This window comes from Sander lucioperca, chromosome 18 (genome assembly GCF_008315115.2).
Source record: "Sander lucioperca isolate FBNREF2018 chromosome 18, SLUC_FBN_1.2, whole genome shotgun sequence".
Lineage (NCBI taxonomy): Eukaryota > Metazoa > Chordata > Actinopteri > Perciformes > Percidae > Sander > Sander lucioperca.
Genome location: NC_050190.1, coordinates 8,081,078 through 8,095,013, shown reverse-complemented (window position 1 = coordinate 8,095,013; position 13,936 = coordinate 8,081,078). Strand labels below are relative to the sequence as shown.

Below are 13,936 nucleotides of genomic sequence, written 5' to 3'. Positions count from 1 at the left end.
TCAGAATGTTCTTGAGATGTGTGGCTTGTGAGGAATGGGATATGATATGAGGAATGACTATGGGGCAAAAGGATCGATCATAATCTGTGTTCACGTTCACTTCTCCCGTTGGACTCAATACACACGGACCTGCCGCCAGTCTCCTAAAGAGGCGTGGCAGTGGAGAAACCCACGTGACACAGAAACAGGAAATGACATTGAGTTGGGGCGTCTCGGTTCTAAACCGTCTGTGGTGCAGTCATGATAGTTAGATACAGGCAGGAGACGTACCTGAGGGTGATACAGCGTCTGGTTCTCATGGTCACTCCGCTGCCACAGCTCCGGCTGCACTCTCCGTAAGGACCCCATGTGTCCCAGTGATCCACACTGGGCACCTGGACACAACACACCAGTTTATACACTCATCACAAGGTTAAAAAACAACAGCAACATGAACCTATGTTATAATGCTTTTTCTTTTTATAATGCTTTCAAACCAAATCTCATTCAGTTTCAAAGTGAATTCTTTAAGCCAACATGGGCGAGAAATCATTAAAGTGAGCAAATACAATTATTTGACAACTGCACTATTATACTACATATTATACTATTTATACTTTATGTTATGTTCACACAGCATGTTACAAACAAAATAACATGTCATAAATACGGAAGTAAAACTTTGTTTGGTAGCATTTGGCTCATCACACATATTACAGGAATTAGGATCCAGGGAAAATATATTTTAGTGAGAGCAGTTAAGTCGTTTCGTAAAAAAGTAACTCTTGAGGTTTTTGAGTTCGTACATTTTGTACAACATGAAACATAATCCTGAGGCATAAAAGTGAAATAAACTCATGTTTCAGCCAAATTGTCCCTTATACACCATTCACTATTATATTTATCATTAGGTTGGGTACACAATGTGTAATGTTGGATTTAGTTTTATATAAAGTAGGAATTACACTTTTTTTATTACAATTGAATATTCTACAGATTTTTTTTTTCCAGATATTTTATGTCTGAAACTGTTAGATGTGTTGCTCCTTGTCTGGGCCAAGACACTCTTGAAATCAATTATCATAGTTAATCAACTTTCTGTTGATCAACTATCGATTATTCGACTAATCATTACAGCTGTACTTTACACCTAAAATAGTGTATAAACTGCACTGATTTAAATTTTCAAAAAAACACGGATGTCTCAGGTTTTGGCTTTCATAGTTTATTATTTTGAGAGCGTATTCATTGTCAGTGGAGCCACTGGGAGTTTACCATGAGCACTGGAGCCAAGAGCAGCTGAAGGATTACCAGAGGCAGGAGCATCTTCATTGTTTCCTGGAAAAAAGAAAAAAAAAAGGAGGAGACATCCAGAGTTAGTCACTGTGACTAATAGAGGCTTTTTCACATTGAGCAACAAGCAAGGGCAACAAGAAACAGTGGGAAAACAGGCCAACACACACAAACGCACACACACACACACACGCACACGTGCGTGCACACGCACACACACACACACACACACACACACACGCACACAGTAGGATCTATCTTCTTATCTGATCCAACAACAGAAAACACAAAACAATAAAAAAAACAAAGTATCAGTTTCACTTTTGGCTGACAGTCTGTTTATATCAGTCTTGTTGCCCTGCAGCGTTTCCTGAAATATTGCCAAGTACAGAATATAAATCCGAGAGTGTAGCAATTCTTTTTATTTTGTTTAAGCAGATTATCAAACTGAACGTACACAGTAATGTGGTTTGGTTTGCAGCCCCCGACCACAGCAGAAAATCAACTGCTACATCCGTGGGTCTAATGTTAAGGTCTGATAAACACATTGTATGTTGAAGATGTAAATTTCAATGTTGGTTACCACCACACAATGCTGAGTTTAGAGGTTTGGGAGAGAAAAATATACATTGTTTTTTTTTCAATCCACAGAGGAGAAAGTAATCTAGAGTCAATGAATCAATTAGTCAATCAACAGAATAATCAGAAGCAATTTTGATCATTTATCTTACTTTTTTTAAGCAAAAATGAGAGAGAGAGAGAGAGAGAGAGAGAGAGAGAGAGCGTGGGAGAGAGATAGGGAGAGAGGGAGGGGGAGAGAGAGAGAGAGAGAGAGAGAGAGAGAGAGAGAGAGAAGAGGCAAACCCCCTCTGACCCTTTCTGCCGTGATGACCAAATGCCCCGGCAGTGAGGACAGCGATACACTGCAGCCATGAATGCCACACAGCCACAGGCCAGAAGTCAGAGCCCTTACCAATTTGGTGCCCCAGGCAAGATTTAAATCGTTTCAGTTGTTTTTTTCCAATTTTCTTCGTGACATTTTTTGGTGGGTTTTTTTTTGGGCATTTTTAGTCAACCTTTTTCGTCTTTTTTCGACATTTATGACACTTTTTTCCAACGTTTTTGCCACTTTATCCATCATTTTTGTCGCTTATTTCCATGTTTTTTTCAGGGTTTTCAGGTTTTTTTTGTGACATTTTTGGTGTTATTTACTTATTCTTTATTCATTAGGACTGCTGGCGCGCCTAACACTTGCCTATACTGCCTATGCCACGGGCCGGCCCTGAGTCAGAGGGATGGTTATGTCAGAGAGGCGAGAAGACAGGCAGTCAGCATGTCTGGTCTGTCTCAAACACTCACACGCATGCTGTAACAAACACCCAGAATTGAGCAAGTTAATGTTGTAATCCTTCATAGCTGGTAGTAATCTTCTGTCTGGGCCAACAGCATTCATTTACACCTCAATAGCTCTGTAAAGGTACAATAAGGAACCCCACAACCTGATTACTAGATCTGCCCCTATCATTGTTTTCAGTTTTTTTTATCAATCAATGGATCATTTCATCTATAAAAAGTCAGAAATTGTGATAAATGCCATTACAGGTTTCCAGAACTCAAGGTGACGTCTTCAAATTGCATGTTTTGTCCAATCAAAATCAAAAGAGATGAAATACACTCATAAAAACAGAGAAAAGCAGCAAATCCTTTAATTTGAGAAACTGGAACTGATGTTTGACATTTTTGCTCGATAAATGACTTTAAATGATGAATTGAATGACAAAGCTGTTCATTTTATGTCCATGAACAGATCCGTTAACCTGCTGATCTATCAGCAGCACTGTAGCCTAATTGAATATATTTAAGGTTGAAGTAACAAACATGAGGTGAGCATTCTTTAGAATATTATTTACAAATCAGTGTTTTGCATTCAAACTCTTCACCTCAAGTGCCTTTAAGAAGACAAACTAATTATTGTAAAAACAAACTACTCAACACATACTATGTTAAAGTCAACACATACATTGAAAACTTAAAGAATGCATTCAAGAAAGCCATGCTAAGCAATAAAACCCAATCAAAGCCACCAGCTCATCACATTTGTGAAACTGTCTTCTCGTGTCAATTTCTATTCATTTAATCGACTGATCTGACCAATCACCCTCCCAGTACACATGATGATATTCTTCATCCTGAGTACAGCCAACCACTGGAGCCATTAGAGAAATCCTGCATCCCTCACTTTGTATTGTACCAACTCATAAAGCCTTTGACTTCAGGCTGTATGAGCTTTTATCCCACCCAGTTAACAATTATTCATCAGTCAGTGAGGGCAAGCAGTGGCTTGTGTTCTGTATACTGGCCAACAAGTCCTGTCTCATACTGGCACCGGGTCATTCTGGAAAATCATCAGTGGATCCTGTAGAAAATTGAATCATTGAATAAATTGAGTGTATACTGTTTGAGTTCCCTACCCTGAAGTGTCTCTGTGGGCTCCACAGTGTGGTTTATGCTAACTTTATTAAACTTATATATATTTGATCTCCTATGCAATCTCCATCATATTCCACCTTAGTTTTTTTATCTCATATTGTGTCCCTTTATTGTTCCCTTTTTTGCGTGATATTCATTTCTATACACGATTTAGTTTTTTTTTTTCAAGTTTGATTCAGTCAATGTATAAACACACCTTCTAATTAACCCTTCTCCCAGACTGACAACTTCTTTTTCATCTCCTCTAAATGGATATTTCTTTCTTCCAAAATGTGAGGGGGAAAAAATGGGGTTTCGTTCAAAAAAACAAAAGAAATCCGTAATTTAAAGGAGATATGACATAAGAAGAAACCTTGATGAAATCATTGGGCCACTCACCCTGGTCAGTGGTCTTTTAATGCGGATTCCTGGAGTCCCAAACGAACCGCCGGTGGATCCTGCAGGCAGGCAGGCAGGCAGGCAGGCGGGACCGTGCAGGGCGCAGCGGGGCTGGGACTGATAGCTGCTTTCTCTCCGGGAGCTTTGACTTGGAAGTTCCGTCTGAAAAAGAGCTGCAGCGTCCTGGATATATGAGTAGGGTTATCTGGCTGCAATCTCTCTCTCTCTCTCTCTCTCTCTCTCTCTCTCTCTCTCTCTCTCTCTCTCTCTCTCTCTCTCTCTCTCTCTCTCTCTCTCTCTCTCTCTCTCTCTCTCTCTCTCTCTCTCTCTCTCTCTCTCTCTCTCTCTCTCTCGTCCAACAGGAAACCGACCAACAGCGGCAGAAGAGAAGAAGTAGAAGAAGAGAGAAAGTCCCGTCGGTTGAACCTCCTCCGCGGCGTCATCAGCGCGCTTTTAAACCACCCGCTCCTCCTGACTGACAGAGATGGGCATCCTTTACGCGCAGTCTGTAATTTCACCCTGTAAAAATATCACATAATCAATGTGTTCGTTGGTTGCAAGGTCCCCATAAGAATATATATCCTTCATTCCGTTCATTCCCACTTTGCTGTATGTCATTATAATGTTCTCCCCACTGTACCGTACAAGTAATACCAGGGTAAACTTCCGAAGTCCCTTCCCTTGTTTTGGGTCCAATGCGAAATCCAATTTTTTTGCTGAAATGGGTCCCAAATGTTACCTTACCCCTGTCAAAAGAGAATTTCACTGGATCGTATGTTTAGTAGGACTCAATATAGGATGATTTAACCCTTATGTTTTGTTGACATGAGGCTTTACTTCCTCAGCTAGTTTTGCAAGCATTTGGTCATAAAATGAGATGAAGCATTGGACGGAATTCATTTTTTTGCTTGTTGATGACGCAAGATGAAAAGTCAGAGCATCAGTTTTACACATTTTTTTATTCATAACTCATCACAAGGGGACCATGAATGGCTGTACCAAATTTCACAGCAATCCATCCACTAGTTGTTGAGATGTTTTGAAGAAAACAAAAGATGGTCAACCTCATGGTGGTGCAAGAGAAAAAGTTGGGAGGATCACCAAAGTCTGGAGGATTCAACCTCTCGGGACCAAGAACGTTTGTACAAAATGTCACAACAATCTATTCAATAGTTGTCAACATATTTCAGTCTGAACCAAAGTGGTGGACCAATGTCAGACGTCAATTATGGAGTCAAGCTGCAACAAATAATTGCAAAAATCAACTTCAAAAAAAGGTCCTTATCCTTACCTTATTAAAACCCAATAAGTAGAACTTTTCTTTCGACATAAACCGGGCTTGCATATTTGATGAAGGTGACAAAACAATGTTTAGTATGTTTTTAAGCTTTAAAAAAAGCCCAGCGTTCTCCACAACCAGAACATTTGGGTTAAAAATGCATCTTGATCTTTCATTTTGTGTTCTCAATAATTCCAAAAAACTGATCTGAAATACATTAAGGCTCTACACTAATTTGACAATTTAATTGTAATCCTGAACATGTTGAAATTGCACGAGAATAACATAGAAAAGTGATTATTTTTGGTTTTAAAGAGGAAACCACCACACTACCAAAACTGTGTTTAAACATCTTCCAGTATATGTTTCCCAAGAAGAATTTACCCCTCCCTTCCTCTCTCTTCTCTTTTGGGGGTGAGGTCTTTCTAAACATCCCAACAGGCTTCTGTGGGCACAAGTAAAAAAACAAAAAACACACATTTTGGGTGTAATGTGTAATCTTGAGCTAACCGTCTACTGTTTCATTCATACATTCAGAAAAGGGTGTGTGAAGCAGCTTGAGAGCCACAGTTAACATTGAATAAACCAAAAACACAAAACAGTTTTTAACGCCGATTATGCCACCAAAACCCATTCACACGTTTGTTTATCTGGTTAAACTAAAAGATAATTTTCCATGTTTAGGCCAGACTGAATCGGTCAGTGAGACGGTCAGTCTAAATGTTTAAAACCACTTCACAGGTAACCATGACCTTTCTAAAGGGATGGAAAAAGGCCAAACCAAACTAGACATCTACTTGCCTCAGTGTACTGTATGGTTGAAACACCCCTTAAGTTCAATAGACCATCAAACACAAAGTACCATCTTAACCTTTTTAAAGAGAAAATCCACTATTTATAACTCCCAAACTGAATATAATGTCAATCCTATTCTCCAAACAGCGTGTGCAGCATAATCCAAGTGGTTTGGAACACATTTTATATTACAGTGCACAGTATGAGGCAATGGTAGAGGAAGTAGTTATTAACTAAGTAAAACGTACACTGCATTGAAAATGTTTAAATAACATAAGCATTGTTTGTAGAATGTATTTAAAAGTATCAAAAGTAGGCCTACTCAATGCAGGAAAATGGCCCCTGTGAGTTATAAAGTTGGAGCTATTTTTGTATATTTTTTATATGCTGTTTGGAAGTTTAATCAATAACAACATCATATTATATGAGCAGATTATATGTTTTATGTGTTAAATCTTTATTTGTAAAGTAGATACATGTAGTGGAGTAAAAAGTACAATATTTACCTCTGAACTGCAGTGTCATCAAATTTGAAATACTCAACAACAGTTCCATTTGTACTTGAATAAATGCACTTTCCACCACTGTTATATGGAGTCCTGTCTCCTGAGACAGCGGGGTAAATATTTGACCTCTTACTGGATGTTTTAAGCTTCTCTGGCCTAAAAATAAAATTAATCTGGGTTAAAAAATGGAACCAACTAAGGCTGATTCGGTGTGTTTACTTCCCCTTCACTTTAGTTTCTGACTCTCGTGGGTAAAAAGATAACACCTGAACTGCAGGTGAGATTGTTTTGTCAGGTACTGTTTCCATGTTCAAGGATAAGCTTTGGACTTTTTTTTTATAAATAAGAGTGTAGTTTGTAGAGCTGGTGTGTGTGAATGGGTTTGAGGTGTCATGGGACAAATTCAGTGACATACCTGTGATAGATGTCGGCTAATTCATAATCTAGAGGATGCTCCTGCTCTCATCCAGCCACCCTTCCCTTGAACACACAATATTTTTCTACACAAATATTCACACTTAAATGGGACAAGAAATACAGTTTATAAATCCATTTAGGCCACTTTTTCTTTTTTTCTGTTATCAAAGAGCAATGTCAAAAGTATCAAGGTTACGTTAGTAAGTTATATAGGCTTAATAGAAAATAAATTGTTTTGTCATTACTATGCTATGGCATGGGTTGTGTAACTTTTACATTGGCCTTCAATATAAAAATAATGGTGATAACTTATTTAGAGGTTGCAGGGGCCAGGGTTAAATGGTTTATTGTAACATGGCCTTACTGGATACGCAGATAGGGGAAATGACAAATGCAGCTCTTAGGTATTTGACATGGAACACTAATGGCATCAATGTATTATCAAAACGTAAAAAGGTACTTAACTTCCTGAAAAATCATAAAATAGATATAGCTCTATTGCAGGAGACACATTTGACTGATCGTGCTAAACTAACCCGACAATGGCAAGGACAGGTGTTTTATGCATCCTATACATCTCAATCAAGGGGAGTTGCCACTCTAATTGGTAAAAATGTACCTTTGCAGGTAGATAACGTTGAGAAAGACAAAGAAGGCAGATACTTGATACTTAAAGGTAGCCTGACAAGCCAGACCCACATCAAGATGTTGGGTCTGGGAACTCACCATTGACAGGGCTCAATCCGAGGGGCGGGATAAATGGTTGTCTTTCAAATTCCCTCTGCACGCAATAGGACAGCGCTACAACCAAGCAGAGCAACGAAGAAGGTAGCGGAGCTAGTTGATAGATTAAACTTTTGCCGTATCCGGTCGGCAAAACTCCGAACACATCTTCCTTTTTTAAGAATGACTTCAGTGCCGTTCTTTGTTCTTTTCTCAAAGAAAAGCTTAACTCCAAGTCTTCCAGAAGACTGTTCCCAGCAGCAGCCATAAGCCCGCCTACCGACTCTATACGCGATGTGATTGGCCTGACTAGAGTTTGGTTTTTCCAGCTCGCAAGCCAACGGGGAGTTGCTAGACTGACCCTGGCTGCAAATTTAATTTGCTGCTGCTAGGGTGCGTCTAGATTTCTAGGCTAACTTAGGGCGTTTTTACGCATGAAAGTCCGAACCAAGGTCCGGACCAAGGTTCATGTTTTTGTTACATTGTATACATTTGATCCGGTAAGTTTTGGTTTCACACTGCAGTTATGCAAGTGCACTAAAGATCTATACGTGACAAAACTACGTCCTGCCGTCATCACACACGTGAGCTGCGTCTCCAGATACTTATACTGAGTATAATATACTAATATACTGATTGGTTTGTAGACGGGCTTCTGTCCTCTCATCCTCTCTCTGCGTCGGAGTTTTTTCAGCTGACTGCTGCTCTCCTCTACTGCCGTGGCTCTTTTTGTTTTGTCGTGATGTTGAGAAGCGAAGACACGGGAACTTTCTTTCTGGAGAATTTATTCAGAGACAAACAGAAACCGACACTGTACATTTACTACCACTTAACAAATAAACTGCTGATGTATTCTCTGCTCTGATAGCCGACAGCTGTCTGCTCTGAACGCATTCACCGTCACTCACTCTCTCATGTAGCCTACACACTAAGCACCGAGCTATTCCTTAAAGGAGCTTCCCTGGTCTTGTAACACAAGGAGAGCCTGCCAGAGCTTCCTGTATTTGGTCCGAAAGTCCGAACCATCCAAAAAATGCTTTCACACTATAAACGAACCGGACCATGGTTCAGTTTGGTCCGGACCGAGACCACCTCTTTTTATCGGACCAAAATTTGGTCTTTTGATCCGGACCGTGGTCCGGGGGAGGTTTCACACCTGTAATTTTGGTTCGGATCAAACTAAAAAGTCCGAAAGTCCGGACCAAATAAGGTATGTGTGAAAACGCCCTTAAAGGCTTTATAGTGGGTGAACCTATTACATTGATTAATGCCTATGACCCCAATTATGATTGCCCTCAATTCTTCCAAAATGTGTTTCTCATGCTTGAATGCTCCTCAAATGAGCTCGTTATAGATGGGGATTTGTATTTAGTTTTGAACCCGGAAAAGGACCGATCATCTTCTTACCTCAAAACTCTAACCCAAGCTGCCAAGGCACTTAAAAGAGAAATGGCTGACCTCAAACTGGTAGATATTTGGAGGGAAATGAATAAAACACTACTTGAGTACTCATTCTATGTGAATACCTAGCTATGACTCATTCAGTCCACGCTCCTCTTTTTAAAAATTTTTATTAATGTAATACCTAATACCACCACTACTATTACTATTATGTTATATTTTGCGGTTTGAGGGGGGGCGGGGGGATGATGGAGGGGCATTGTTAATGCTGTTTGCATTGTACTTTTTGCTGTACTGATCTCTTTTGTGCTGCCCTCTATCTCTGCAAGAAAAGAACATGAAAATAAATGAAGAAAAAGTCGTTTTGAGACATTCAAGAAATATACTTATTTGCTTTCTGTCAGAAATATGACCGTACAGCCTGGATGGTTAGCTTAGCTCAGCATAAAGAGAGGAAGCAGGGGGAAATAGCTAGTAAGAAATAGTCTAGCACATAACCTTCTCGTAAAACTATAACTTGCCATCTTACACTTTGTTTAAAAAAAGAAAGACATAATAATTAGCTAAATGCTATCCATTTACCTGTCTACATTAAGTTAGCTGGCTGCTAGCCGTTTACCTGTTTCCGTTAGCTAGGTTAAAGAAAGCCAACTAACTTGATAGCTGTTTACTTATTTTTGGTAAGGCTAAAGTAAGCTGACTGCTAGCTGTTTACCCGTTTCTGTTAGGCGCTGACACACCAACCCGATTATCGGCCGTCGGACAGTCTGGTGAGGTCGGTGACTTGAGTCTGTTTGGTGTGTTCTGTGCCATCTTCAATCGGAGGAGCCGTCGGCCTTCATTTGGGCCGATTTGGCTTGTTGAATTGGCCAGTGGGCAGTCGGACTCAATGACCAATCTGATTGGTGGAGTGCTAACCCGGAAATGGCGAGCGGAATGAGCGTGACGAATGCCTCTCAAAATCTGACGAAAATCTTTTAAACTGACCTTTGTCGATCTGAAATGAAGACAGATTCAGCAGCTGCATGGCCTACTTCTCGCTTAAAATGTTTTCAGAAACACGTTTCGGTGAACTATTTTCGTAAAATACAAGATTGTATTCCGAATGAGCCGCCATTATGGTCGGTTTTGAAAAGCCAGACCCATGTGACGCGTTGGTCCAATCAGATGCCGGTTTTCATTTTTTGGGCGACAATACAGATTAGCGCCGTCTGCTGTTATGGAGACGTATTGCGTCAGAACATGCGCTCAAGTTGGCGTCGCTTCGGTGTGTTCCGAGGCACTTTTTTTTGACCAACTTGGGGAGGCAGTCAGTCCGACTCTCTTTTCTGCCGACGGTCGGCCGTCGGGTTGGCGTGAAAGAGCCTTTAGACTAAAGTAAGCTGTTTCCGTTAGGGTAAAGTAAGCTAACTGACTTGCTAGCTGTTTACCTGTTTCCATTTGGCTAAAGTAAGCTAACCGACTGCTAGCCATTTACCTGTCTACATCATCCATGGTCTCCATTAGGCCAAAGTAAGCTAACTGCTAGCTGTAACTTCATATTTAGTTTATAGACATGAGAATGGTGTCACTCTTTTTATCTAACTCTCGACAAGGAAGAAAATAATATGTTAAACTATTAGTTAAAGTTAAGGTTTCTCTTTTTTTTAGTTCTTAAATAAGTTGTTTATAATGTTTGGTGAAAAAAAGGTAAATCCATAGCCTATATATTTAAAAAGACATTCAAGAGGATTCAGATTCAATAAGCACATTTAATAAAGGATCCCGGTTTAATAAACATCAAAACCTCAGTCTTTATAGTGTTCAGGATGTAAGGTGCAAAAAGCCTTCAACAAGAGTGATTGTCAGTTTCAGAATTCTGCTGAGGATTTGCAGGATTTAAACTTTATTGGAGTACATGAACATTATGTCTTGCGACGAAGAGTGGAGGGAGGCACCTCAAAGTCTCACAAGGTTGAGGGCAAGAAGGGATTTTTATAACTTTGACTGTACAAACACCAAAAATAGGTGACCACCCACTACTCCTGGGCAAGGAACAACTAAAGAAATATCATTAAATAAATCTTTACCGGGGCATTACAGCCTGGCTTCCAGGCATGCTGTTGTTTTAATAATAGAAACCTAATGAGCATTATGCCTTATGCACAATATTTTTCCACTTTTGAAACCCCCCTTTTTTAACCAGATTCCACATTTTCCACATCCACAATTCTGAGAGACCTCCAGTTTTGATTCCTGGTCATTAAGTCTAGCCATGGCTTTAAAAGGAGCCCTAAACCACAGGATTTACGTAGGTTAACATTCAAATTACTAAGCTTTACATCCATTCCCCTCTGGACGTAAAATGTAGACTACACATATGCAGACAGAAAAAAAACACTTTCTATATGTTAAAGAAACAGCTGTGCCCAGATTAGCCTTCATGCCCACCCAGTATTTAGAAATCCTCTGCAACAAGTTTTTCCATCCACCTTGTCCATTCTTGTTTTCCTCCAGGACTCCAGTACACACAGGTCACATCCACCTATAGTCATGTTTTCATCCTGTTTGTGGGCTTTCAGAGCTGCCGGTTTAGCTTCTGCGCCTGTCTCTCCTTTGCATTAAAAGCATATTTTGTGTCCTGTAGCTGTTCTATAATCTCCTTGGCCTCCTTCATCTCAACAGCGAGCTGGTTGTACTTCTCCACCAGCTCCTGGTTTTCGTTCCGGAGCTCCACCACCAGCTGGCTCAGCTCCTCGCTCTGCTTCCCGCAGTGCACCTTCAGCTGCTCCATCTCCGACAGCGTCTCCTCCATGCGCTTCACCAGGCTCTCCAGCTTGTCCTTAGACATCTCTGAAATGGTTTTATTCACCTTAACAGGGGGTTTTCTTCTTCGTGTCCGAGCTTTAGCTCCTTTCTCCTGCGTTGTTGAGTGTCTTGAGTGCACTTGTTGCCAGCGATTATTGAAGTCTAATCCTCAATTCCTTACATGTCTTATTTGGAGCAGACATACCTCCCTGCACACTAATCCCCTTAGCAGAGCTATACTGGGAAACCTCTTAATGCACAAAGGTTTGACACACTGCCACATCGTCTCCTGCTTAAGTCCACTCCATACAGAGGATGGCAGTGACTGGCAGGTTACCTCAGTTCACTCTGTAGTCTCAACCACCTGTCAGTGAACAAGCTTAAAGGACTTAAAAAAAAACATGTCTATTTTAAACATCTGCAAGGAAAGAGAAACAGAAGATTCAAATTTCTCTCAATGAGGATTCTTCCTCATTGAGTCTCGTGGAGGAAGGGTAAGTCTTTTCTGGGAAAGCAGCTCAAACAACTTCCAAGTGCATGGTGTAACCTACAGTAATCTGAACAGGACAGGTGTTTGGAGTGGTGCAGGAGAAGCCTTATGGAATTAACTCTGTAGTTGTTCGCTAGCCGAGCCACAGGACTCACCATGCCAGAATGAGGCCTCACTGAGGGCATATTAGGTAAGTCACAGTATGAGGCTAAACATTCTGGGTAAACTGCCATACTGTGCCACTGTCCCGGCCAGCCAGGTCAAACTGTCCCCATGGTGACAGCTAATGCGTCCAGTGTGCAAGGCAGCGTGCCAACAGGTCCCGTCGGCCAGTTGGCATCGGGGGGACGGCGAGCGCGGGATGCCAGTACATCAGCACGCCGAGGAATTTGCACAATGTTCCCACCGTCTGCAGAGATGCTTTACATTGATTCCCGGGAGGGTTTACACACTGTGCACAGAGTGTCACTGAAATGGCCCATTTCTGTGACGTCCTGTTGTGTTCTTTAACGCCCCCTATCAGGGTACAAAATTAGCCCCATCCACCAGCCAAATGCTGGTAAAATATGCAAGTGGCTGGTAGATTTTCTTCACTTACCAGGCAAAAAAACAATGGTAATCTATTGAGTGGCTGGTAAAATTGGAACATTCACTAGCCATTTGACGAAAAAGTGAATTTTGCACCCTGCCCCCAATGTAGCACATCTAGTAAGTAACTAGATTTCACAATTATTGTTTTCCGTCAGATCGTTTATAGATCTCTAGATTACCGACCGCACAAGAAAAGAGATGAGGGACTGTGCTTTGTTGTTGCAGGGGGCAGTCAGCTGTTACACAAACTTTTCATTTTTACCCTCAGTGTTTAAAACTTCCTTGTGACAGCAATAGATAGAGGCAGTGATGTTTCCTGTACAAGATTCTCACGCCGCCTCAAAACCGACTGCCAAGTCGGATATCCGTTACACGATTGGCCACCGCAGCGTGACATTGGGTTGCGTTTTCCCATTATTGAATCAGTCTCAACTTTTCGCTGCAGGCTGCTGCGTTTTTGCCAGACTGTCTGAGGACCGCTGCAGTGTGTATGTGAATGCAGCCTGAAGAAGCTGAAGAAAAATAAAAAAAGACTATTTTAAGTTTCATTATTTATTTATTAAAAAACAAAATCTGAATTGAATAACCTTGCATAACACACATATGCATGTGAAGGACAGAAAAAAGCCAGTCACCCAACATATTCCCTCAAAACAAAAAGAAGAAAAAAAAGTTTCAGAACAAATGTCACTATATTGTTCCCTCTTGGTTTCTTCTCTGCAAGCAGGAGACTCGAGTGCAACAACAAAAGAGCAATCAGTGCAGCTCGTCCTTCGCCATCAATCTGCATTATCTCATATTTGAGAA

General features: G+C 40.8%; 1 protein-coding gene across 3 annotated transcripts in view; it reads right to left on the bottom strand.

Moving 5' to 3' along the window:
- Positions 1 to 4,414, bottom strand: part of paplna (papilin a, proteoglycan-like sulfated glycoprotein) — a 35,563-nt gene extending 31,149 nt beyond the window's left edge. For 2 of the 3 annotated variants that reach the window (XM_031309690.2, XM_035994568.1), the window contains exons 1-3: positions 4,141 to 4,390; positions 1,255 to 1,317; positions 271 to 374 (exon numbers count right to left, since the gene is read on the bottom strand). In XM_031309690.2, the coding sequence (XP_031165550.1) occupies positions 271 to 374; positions 1,255 to 1,311 (161 nt within the window). In that variant the 5' untranslated portion in view covers positions 1,312 to 1,317; positions 4,141 to 4,390. Of the gene's footprint in view, positions 1 to 270; positions 375 to 1,254; positions 1,318 to 4,140 lie in introns of all 3 variants that reach the window. The other variant, XM_031309691.2, reaches the window with a different exon arrangement.
- Between the last annotated feature and the right edge of the window lie 9,522 nt (positions 4,415 to 13,936).